This window comes from Protobothrops mucrosquamatus, unplaced genomic scaffold, assembly GCF_001527695.2.
Source record: "Protobothrops mucrosquamatus isolate PMUCROS unplaced genomic scaffold, P.Mucros_1.0 scaffold1, whole genome shotgun sequence".
Lineage (NCBI taxonomy): Eukaryota > Metazoa > Chordata > Lepidosauria > Squamata > Viperidae > Protobothrops > Protobothrops mucrosquamatus.
Genome location: NW_015386388.1, coordinates 4,474,161 through 4,485,274, shown reverse-complemented (window position 1 = coordinate 4,485,274; position 11,114 = coordinate 4,474,161). Strand labels below are relative to the sequence as shown.

The 11,114-nt window shown below is 35.6% G+C and overlaps 1 protein-coding gene across 1 annotated transcript; it reads left to right on the top strand.

The window, feature by feature from the left end:
* Positions 1–434: 434 nt before the first annotated feature.
* CCR7 (C-C motif chemokine receptor 7) lies at positions 435–9,879 on the top strand. Its single transcript, XM_029287361.1, has 4 exons — positions 435–444; positions 2,451–2,500; positions 3,729–3,791; positions 8,692–9,879. The coding sequence occupies exons 1-4, from the start codon at positions 435–437 to the stop codon at positions 9,817–9,819; spliced, it is 1,251 nt and encodes a 416-aa protein (XP_029143194.1). The 3' UTR covers positions 9,820–9,879.
* The last annotated feature ends 1,235 nt before the right edge of the window (positions 9,880–11,114 follow it).

Here is an 11,114-nt window from a genome sequence, read left to right as displayed (position 1 = left end):
AAAGCTCCACAAACACAAGGTGTACATGAATTTAAAAGTAAATACATCCCGTTGCCATATATCATGAAGGCTATTTCTCTAATAGACATCACCACAAGAATATAGCTTCCAACAATCTGTTCAGCCTTCAAGGGAGTAAATTCTTCTTATCAGTTGCACCAGAATACTTTCTCCAGTAGAGCAGGAAACATCTGAGGATATTTAAATCTCTCTTCCAAGTTCTGCTTCAATATTGACTGTACAAGTGGAGAAACCATGGTTAAATCTTTGGCATCGAGGGCAATAAATCATATACGTTTTACATGCAAGCATGTTGTCAACAAGAATAAAAAGGCGGTCCTTATATACAGCTTTTCTTCAATGCTCATTCAGAGCTTCTTTTCCCTGACAAACCGCCACTCACACTTCCTCTCTGCATCTGCTTGCAAAAGACCATGGACAGGGGTGAGTATGAAAGTTACCTTTTCTGAGAGTTCAACTCCTGCATATGTTCTTGATATCAAAGGAATAACAAGTGTCTCTGATCATGTGCAGAGTGAAATCCTCTCACCTTAGAATAACTGCTTATTTCTGCTCACATAAATCAGAAAGATAGACAAGGTCTCATACTGCTTCTCTTAGCTTCCTTAAGATTATGAGGAGAACTGACCATTTCAAATGATAAAACAGAAACAGATTTCCATCTATATAATGTTTACATGTTATAATCAAATGTTGTTCTCTTTTAAAGAGTATCAAGATGACATGGTTGTTCTCTAATGACTGAAATATTTTATTATATAAATTTATATTTATATACATATATTTAAATACATTCACATACACATTACATGATATGTCATCAATTAGAAAAAAATTGCAAATTGCAAAACAGATTTTTTTAAAAAAATCTACCAATCTATATTATGACTGCACTGCTATCTATATATTAAGACATTTAGTATATTAGCTTTTATGGTTTTATTTTGCTGTTTTCCAGTTCCTTCATATATTACCTTATTACACTGTAATACACTTGATATTTTATTATTTTGATCATATATATTATATGTCTTATCTGGGAATCACAGAGGAGCATGCAGCATTGGGTCTGGCTAGCATCATGAAAGATCTCCCCTCTTTAATTAACTTTTAACATTGAATTTTAATCGTTCTTGCTTTTCTTAACATTTTATACGTTGTTTTTATGCTTTAATATTTCATTTGTACACCACTCAGAGTTCCTCTGAGAGGGAGATGGGAGGTTTCAACATTTGATAAATAAATAAAACATAAATTATATGGATGAGAGCGGTTTAATTATAATTACATTTTTAACTTGATTACATTTATTGTTATTGCTAGTTGAAAATGTTCATTTGTAGTTATCTCATAATTCCCAGATTAGTCATTTATAATTGTATAATTCATTTGTTTAGCTTTTGGGCATAACTTGCTTCTTATGTTACATTATTAATATTACTATTGATGTAATTGTGTATTTATTTAAAGGGGGTATATGGCTGATCATTTTATCCAGTATAATTCTGGCCAGCTCACAACATAAAAAAATGACAAAGCAGAGAAGAAAATGAAATTGTCCAACCAATGTTCCATAGCATTCTTATTCTAAATACAAATGCATTCGGCAAAATTCCTATTCTAGCCCAATGCTTGAGGGAAGGGCCAGGTCTTAACCTGGATCCTTTCTTAACCTTATACTAGCAAAAATCAAAATAAATGTATTAAATTGAAAAATAACAAATTCAGACAAGATGTTTTAAGAAAATAGCTCCAAAGCTGAAATATGCCTAAAAAGCCAATTTAGAGAGTTTTCTATTTCAGTTTACTTTATTTTGGTTTTTGAACCCTTTCAGTTGGGTTGCTTTGGACAAACAAAGCTGCTTTTTTGAGTCTAAAGTAGATAACAGTCAGGTCCAATTTTGAACCAATTTTGGCTTTTCAGAAGAAAAGTTGGAGGCAAGAGTCATGCAGGAGTGGGATAACTGTCCTTATGGGTCTGTAAGCCAGGAATGTACTTGGTAGGGATGCAAGTCCCCTATCCACCACTTTTCAACACCTTGTCAAAAGAACAATCTAGTGAATCAATTTGCTGCCCAACACCTTAGAATCAATTATCTAAGAAAGTAGGAATCTCCAACCGTACCTAAATGATTGCTGTTATTTTGGACATGACCCTTCATGGACTTTCCCACCCCCATTAAGAAATGGCAATACAAAATAACCTAGGGTACCCTTCACTTCCTGGTACCCTCCAGCTGGATTGGGCAAGATTTTGAGAATTGTAGCCCAGTCTATCGAGAAGGCACTAAGCTGTGGAAATCTTGGCAATCCAATCTGTCTTCGATTTGGGTCTAGTTTGCTCAGCAAGTAATGCAATGATGGTTCTCTTTCTTTCTCACAAGAGGGCTTCTAACGTTGTATTCATCTGTTGTATTCTCTCCTCCTAGATCAACAGCTGAAAGCTGCCTTATTTTGGAAGCTTCCTCTACTTTTCCAGGTACATCATAAAACTGATGAAAACACTATGCACCTTCTAACTCCAGCCTTTCTTTGCTCACTGCTATTGCTGTTGGGAGAGAAGCAGGGTAAACCCACCCCCTTCAACTCTCTATGTTCCTTGCCCATCCTTTTCTTTGGGTGCCATGTTATAAATATTATAAATGTGACATTGGGGAATAGATTGGGGAATGTAGATGAGAGGTCCTCAGTCATCATAACTTAATATGTCATATGAATTAAGTCACTACTATGGATTATGACTTAACAATAACGTTGAGCTCAGCCACTGAACCATGGACAAATCAGGTTATGGCCACTGGCTCACTGTTTTTACATGTTGTTTTGAAGCCATTTTAACTTGTTTTTTGTGCTTTTTGTACATAAATGTTAATGAAAAGAAGGCTTTGCACAACTAATCACTGTCAGAGGGGGTGATTCTTTTTTCCTCAAAACTAGCTTTTATACTTTCCAGAAGTATCTTTTTTCATCATTTAGAAAATAAAAGATGAGATTAGTAGACTTTTGACCTGACAAAGCATGGAACTTCTTGTTTTGAAATTAGCCAACACTGACTTGTTACTTCTCAAATGTATTTCACTATGACCTCTTCCCCTTGACCCACCCTGCATGGCATAGACTAGAGCTGATGGGTTTGCAGTTGAACTCATGAGGTGAAGCTTGCTAAGCATAAACGTAATTGCTAAACAACAAACCAACCTCACAGGCTAATCTTAATGAAAGCTATGTGGTTAGGTTGGTGGCAAAGTTTCACTTAAATGCTGTAAATTAATTCTTCTTCTTTCTTTTGGCACACTCACTTTCACACAGGTAGAGAGAGCCCAAGGATAGTTGCCTTGTCCTCTTTCCTTTTTAGGCAATGTTGCTTCAAGTAAACCCACAGGATGTGGTTCTTTCACTCAACCCAGTGCAGCATAGTTCAGTAACTGCAAATCAAATCTTTGATTTGCACCCAAAGCTAAAACCAAGACCAAAAATTTGAACTGCTTTTTTTTCTACCAGGGATGGATTTTGTACCCCCATCATTAAGGGAGTACAAATATTTCAATCTGGAGTTCAAAAGAAAATGCCTAAAATATATATTGCTATGAGCAGTAAAAACCTATGCTTTGTACCAGTTTTGTACCATTTTATTCTACCAAGTCTGAGATTTATGCATCTGTATACTGTACAATGGATAAATCACATTGTCTTGTGCCTTTTGTAAGGAGGTAAGAATAATACCAACACTGACCCCAACCAGCCTTCCAGATTTGCACCAATGTCATGCTGTTTTGTTCCACTAAATCTGTGTCTTGTACCCAACATATGGATTCATACAAAACCTGGATGATGATGAAGAAGAAGAAGACAGTTCAAACATAAGGCAGGTGCCTCCTCCAATACATCATTTTTTTCATTCTCCTCCACCAACTCCACCTGTCCCTGTGATGTCCTCTTTCTACATCTCTCTGTTTGCTCTTCCTAAGTCCCCCTCTTTTTTCCTCCATCACTCCACTATTTTAGCCCCTACTTTTGCATCTCTTCTATTTCCAGTTTTCTGATACTTTATCCTATTCTGCTCCCATTATTTCTTCCCTTCATTGCTCCATCTTTATTCCATCTTCAATCAAAAATTGGGTCAATGTCATTCTTATTTTTCTCACCATTTGATTAGTAATTATCCATCATTCTGTGAACTTCTTCATAGAGCCAACTGTTCTACCTGTTTTAAACTTCCAGTGAAACTAAATCTTAGATGACCTTTGGGAATTTTTCAAAATGAATGTCACAAAAAATCAGTTTTCCTTGCTTTGGCCAACCCAAATCTAATTTGTTTTAGTGCTGCTACCCAAGCATAACTAAGTTTCACTACCCATAACTGAAACATGTTCTGGTAACATTTTTTTAATGTTATGCCATATTACTTTAGCCTTATCTCTAGTTTAATTTAAAGGGTGTTAAAGTCAACTGTAAATATTCTATTCTCAAACATTGTTTGTCTTTTTTCTCTGACACATGTTTTCTTCATAGATCGAATTTAATACACTATGACAATAATGTAGCTGATGGTGCTGTTAACTATGGGATCTACTCAGCTCCTATAGTCACTTCAGATTACTGTAAGAATGCTTCCTTCTCTCCAGGTCATTGAGTGGCTTTCCGGGGTCCCTTTAGCTAGGCTTTAGGGTAAATCTGATACCTGGTTCTCACACTGGTATCTAGCTTCACATTTCACAAAATACTTGCTAAAAGCTGGTTTCTGCCAGTTAAGTATTACAGGTTGTGTTACCATTGAATGTAATGCAAGTCTTAACTGCTTTTGCCAGAAAGGGCTTTCACATGACAGTGCTTTTTACTCTTTCTATTACACTATTCGGGTGGGGGCACAATTATGCCCACTTATTTTGGCTTCATGGCTATCCACACAATATTTTGAGGCACTGCTGCCATAAGGATAAAATTGAATTCACTACCAACATTCCTATTCTATTGCAGCGCCAGTCACTTTCCTTAATTTATCCTACATTAAAACAAGGACAGTATCACTTGTTGGACTCATTACTGTGACAGAACAGGGCTCAGTGATAGAAAAATCAAGTGTTATATTTTATTTCATTTTAAAGCCCAATGTTCAGCACTTAAATGGGATCATCTGGCTTTGCCCTTCATAACCTTTGTGAGGAATATTAAATTTTTCTATAATATTAGTTGTTATCTCAGAAACAAATCAAGAACAGTCTCTGCTATTGTTAATATCTAATGCCATTTATGGTTTCAATGAGCTGTTTCTGGAACATTTGGGGGAACATTTATAAGCTACCTTGCAAGAGACCATAAATAAGTATTGTTTGTAATTTAACATAAAATCTTCACTAACAAAATCCCAGCTTTACACACTGATCCTTTATCTGTCCTTGCTACATAAACAGCATTCTTCTTTTTAAGTATTCTAATTCCTGCCCAAAAGTAACCTGTTTTGAGTATTTATTTATTTATATTTATACGGCAGCTCATCTCACAGCTCTCAATTTCCACCCCACTGCTGAAATGAAGTGATACTTACTCATTTTTGATTCAGCCTGATTCAGAATAACAGCCTCATATTAGCTCTCTCCATTGATGATCCCAATCTCTCAATCATAGCAGTCCCTTGACTTCTTTTCAAACCTAATAGATTTTACACCATGAGATTATCTTTAGACCATTGTTCCTTGGCTGCTTGAACATGTATGGGCTTCAACTCCCAGAATTCCCAAACCATCATATTGGTTGGGACAATTCTAAGAGTTGAATTCCACACATCTTCCAGTGATCACAGTTGAGAAAGACTGCCTTAGATAATGTCTGATTAATGAGTGGAAGAGTACTTTAGTACAGGCATAGCTAAAGATGATTTAAATCTTTCTCATTCCCCAGATATGGATGAGAAATGAGAAAAACATTTCAAAGTTTTATGAGAAAACCATAACAAAGGAAATGTGGTGACAGTAAAAAAAAAAGAGAGAGAGAGTTGTCAGGACTTGTTTGTACTATGGTTAAATATAAGCAGGGAAAGTTCCATAGACTACAGTCCAGTGTCTATTTACCTTGTAGTAATAATACCATTTCAATTCAGGGGGACTTTACTTCTGAAATAAATATTTTTGATATGGCTACCATCCTCCCATCTTGAATAAATCTTTTTCCTGTTCTATTACATTCTTCCCCACTCTATGTATAATTGAATAGAAACTCTAACAATTTCCAACCAGAAGATTCTAAATTTTGGGAATTGCTATCAACACACCAACTTGTAACGATTTGAGAAAGCTCTTTTATAAAAGCTTTCACTGAAAATGAAATCTAAGGGTTCAGACAGACAAAATATTACTTGCATACCTTTTTTCCCCTTACATATTTTTTTAAAAAATAATCGGTGTTCATGTGCAGGTAAATCGGGAATCTGAGGGAGTTATTTGTTTGTTTGTTTAATTTCCTTAGCCATCCATCTCAATCCAATTGACTCTATCTTCTCAGCACTTCTTTTGTCATCTAGATATAATATTTGCTTTGGAATGAAAGCTTCTAAGTTCCACTCTAAGAGAGATTTTGCATATTTAACCCTTAGTAAAATCTGGTTGAGCTAGAACCTGAAAGTAGATGAGAAGAGCTGAAAACATAACCTCTGACAGAGTAAATGGGATTAAGAATAAAAGTGATGAAATAATTTGGAATGAAACTGAAGTGCAACAAAGCAGGAGAGAGTATTGTGGAGATGTCTGTGGAAATGGTAATGATATGACAAAAAATGGAATTGATATCAAAGTTGTAAGTATTAATGTCCTGGAAAAAATAATGGAAAAAAGTGAAAATTGCTATGACAACATTTAAAAAATATTATAGCAGCAGGTATAGATGATCCATCTGGAAAAAAAATGTTAAAACATGGGTGTGATTTAATTATATAGTAGTTGTGAAATATTTTAACATCAGTTTGAAGGCTACTTCCATGCCAGACATTTGGAAGAATGCGATTATTGCTCCCTTTTACAGAGAGATAAATAACTTTGCAAAAAGGAATATTTGTTGATTTAGAGAAAGTATCTGAATTACGTTTAGTGTGAATATGGAGTTGAAAGTTGGCTGCTGAACATAATGACCCATATATGATTAAAATAAAACTTTATGTGAGGATAAATAGAATGTTTAGCTAATGATTGAACAATGAACAGAAAATATAATAAGACTATGATTGAGGATATGCCCTTGAAAGTTTAGTGCTTGTGATGACATTTGAGATGGATGATGGCTGATAATGCACATGTATATGTATATTTCAACCAGATAATACAGCACTACAACCCAAACAATTTGCAGCAAATTTTAAACTGTATCAAATTCATCACAGGATATGAATTTGAATATTAATGTTCCAGAAACTCTACTGTTTGATAGGGAAAATGATTTCAAGGAATACATAAATGGTGAGAACTGTAAGTAGATGTATTTGTATGCCATGATAAAAGGTTACTAAAGGTCAGAAAATGCATGGACAAATGTTAAAATTCTGCAAATAGTGGTAGAAAAATAATGAATGTTATGTGGCCTATAAGGTTTGTAAAAAAATTAATGACCTGTGCATAAAAAGGAGCTTTTACCTTCTTCATTATTGGGAACTGAGAACTGGCTAAGCACGGGAAATTAAATGCAGTAAGAATGGTTTTCTTAAGAATTATGTATGATTTTTAAAAACTTTAAAAATAAGTGACGAGTGAATGAATGAATGAAAGAAAGAAAGAATGAATGAAAAGTACCAAAAACGTACACTAGAATTAAAAAGGATTGAACATAAGTAAATGTAAGAAGGTAGAGTGAAGGTACAGAGGAAGGAGAAGACTCAGAAAACCTTGCTACAGTAGATGAGATCTGCAAAAAAAGCCCCCAAAAAACAAAAAAAGGAAGACAAGAAGCTTAAAGAACAAAAGGCAATTTGATGTAACATGGGTGATTGGCAAGAACAGAAGAGTGAAAAGTAGTATAATGAATAGTGTTGGGTTTAACTAGGTTTAGTTTGATTCTTTTATCCGTTGCTTCTAATTTCTTTTGCTCCTGCTCCTCAATATTTTTCTGTACCTTGCATAAAGCTACTTACTCCAGGGAACAATAGGGAACAATATGATGGGTAAGTGTATGCATGCTATTGCATAAATATTATTCCACATAGTTTCCCCCTCCCCCACTTTATATGTTTGCATAAGTTCTTCTGCAGGGTCAGTTTTGATTACTACTTGAATGGGGAAACTCCAAGAAATACAAAACGTTTGGGTAGACAAAAATACCTCCAAAGTCAGTTACAAAGCATTTTTGCATTGTTGCTGAGAATACTGCATGAGCTTGCCCATTGTCATCAGGAATAAAACTCAGTTCAAAAGAGTTTACTTACTCTCCAAGTATGTGATGAAACATTATCCCTTCATCTTAGGAATTTTGGAAAGTGTAGACTAAAAACTTCTAACAGTAGCCTCATTAAATCATAATTCAACTGAAATAAAACTAATATTAGTTTGTCATGTTTATGGTCCCTAAAGAAGGACACTCAAAGAACAGGCCATTCTTACCTGAAGATTGTTTCCTTTGCAATACAAAAAAAAATCACAACTGAAAGAATACAGGGAGATAAAAATAACCCATGTTGTATCTCCCTTCCAGTTCTGCAAAGGTGACTTTGTGATTAATAGCAACTCCAGCTTTGATGAAGATGTTACTAAAGAGAGCCAAGTCACACTGGATTACATCATTGAAGATTTTTCCAATCTTGACTACAGTCAGTTTGAAGAGATGTGCAAGAAGGATGAGATCCGGAAATTCCGTGCTATTTTTCTTCCTGTTGCGTATTCCTTGATATGCTTTGTGGGACTGGCAGGCAATGGTTTGGTTATGGCAACCTATATCTATTTCAAGAGGCTCAAGACAATGACTGATATCTATCTATTCAATCTGGCCTTATCAGACATCTTCTTTCTTTTGACTCTCCCATTTTGGGCTGTCAGTGCAGCCAAGCACTGGATTTTTGGGGACTTTGCATGCAAAGCAATTTACCTCATCTGCCAGATGAGTTTCTTCAGTGGCATGCTGCTGCTTCTCTCCATCAGCATTGATAGATATTTTGCCATTGTTCAGGCAACTTCAGCCCACCGCCTTCGGTCCCAGAGAATGTTTGCCAGCAAAGTTACCTGTTTCTTGATTTGGACATTGGCTTTTATTTTTTCTGTCCCAGAAGTGGTCCATACCAGTGTTTATGAACATCCTTTATACCCACCACAATGTTTCATCACCACAGGTGATCATATAGCCTTAACTATCAGTATAAGAGTATCTCAGATGGTCTTTGGGTTTTGCTTACCTCTATTTGTAATGACTTTCTGCTATTGTGTCATCATCAGAAATTTGCTGCAACCCCATAGCTTTGAAAAAAAACATGTAATCAAAATCCTTGTTGTAGTCATGATAGCTTTTGTTCTCCTTCAGCTCCCCTACAATTGCATCATAGTCCTCAGGACCATTTCAAAATACAACCGAACCACTGGCCAGTGCGATGCCATCAAGACCCTAGATGTGGCTAATGATGTGACTTACAGCTTGGCTTGCTTCCGCTGCTGTCTCAATCCTTTCCTGTATGCTTTCATAGGAATTAAGTTCCGCAATGATGTCCTCCGACTTCTTAAAGATCTGGGCTGCATCAATCAAAAGCAGCTCTGGCAATGGTCAACAAACCAGAAGAACAGTAGAAGTTCTGTTCCCACAGAAACTGATACCACAACTTCTTTCTCCCCATGAGATGCTGGAACTCTGCATAATCACAGATGTTAATATCAGAGGGGTTTCACCATCCATCATCAGAGATGGAACCAGGAGATCCTTTAGGTCTCACTTATTGGGAGTATTTTCACAGAACCTGAAGAGACCCGACTCTTCTTTCTCTTCTCCCACTGGTCAACTCAATTTATCTAGATAAAATTTGCTAAAAAGCAAAAGGGAGAACTGCAGAAAGCTGTCTGCAGATCTTAAATAGGAGAACCATGCCATAGCTACAGGAAAGGCAAAGTATGTTCTTCTGAAGTTGAAGAATGTTGACATTCAGGAGGCCTAATTAAAAAATCTTACAGACATAAAATGGTGACAATTATTTAGCATCTTCACAAAGCTGAGAAACAAGCAAGCAGTTGATTTTTCCTTCCTTCCTTCCTTCCTTCCTTCCTTCCTTCCTTCCTTCCTTCCTTCCTTCCTTCCTTCCTTTCTTTCTTTCTTTCTTTCTTCCTCCCTCCCTCCCTCCCTCCCTCCCTCCCTTCCTTCTTTCCTTCCTTCTTTCCCACATCTCTGGCATTTATACGTTGTTGTTGCAACAGGGGGAAAAAAAACACAAATGACTACCAGGTTCATTCCATTTTACCAAAAAGTAGAATGAAAGTGCTAAAATGTTAACTTTCCATAAAACTATCTTTATATTTGTTCAGTACAAGTTAATATATAAGAACAAAAGTGAGGTGTTTCTTTATGTAGAATGATTCATATTTCCTTTTAATTTTACCTTGTATTATTCCACAAACTTTTCTATGTAATGTTTGTATTTTGTAATTCGTAATTTTTGACTTTTTTCTCTTTCTCATTTTAAAATTAATAAATAATAAATCTTAAGCTTAGGTTCCTATACTGACTGGTATACATTAGAATATGCTTCATATGTATTGAGGGAAAGAAAGAAGGATGCATCATTTTAATACTATATACAAGGATTGTCACTAGATGTTATCCCAATTGCTCCTAATAGAAGAATAATCACAATCTTGCACTTTCCATGCTATCATGGGCCTAGACAAAGGTCCCTTATGAGATACAAAAGCGATTTCTCAAGTAATCCAATATGAAATTAATTGTAGTAATATCCTCCATGTACATTTTATTTTTATTTTATTTTGTTATGGGGATAACTATGTGAAAACCTGAGCACTAGCATCCAGAGAAGGGAGGAATGGGAAAGGTAAAATCCAGAAGAGTCCTCTGCTTTTATGTTACACACCATGAACTTTCCAACAATGGTTTCTCCAAAGCTGCTATTTACGTTTAGAGGGAAC

Coding starts and splice junctions, on each gene's coding strand:
- CCR7 (XM_029287361.1), top strand. Junction 2,501..3,728: donor AGCTTCCTCTACTTTTCCAG/GTACATCATAAA, acceptor GCCTTTTGTAAG/GAGGTAAGAATAATACCAAC. Junction 3,792..8,691: donor ATTTGCACCAATGTCATGCT/GTTTTGTTCCAC, acceptor TCTCCCTTCCAG/TTCTGCAAAGGTGACTTTGT.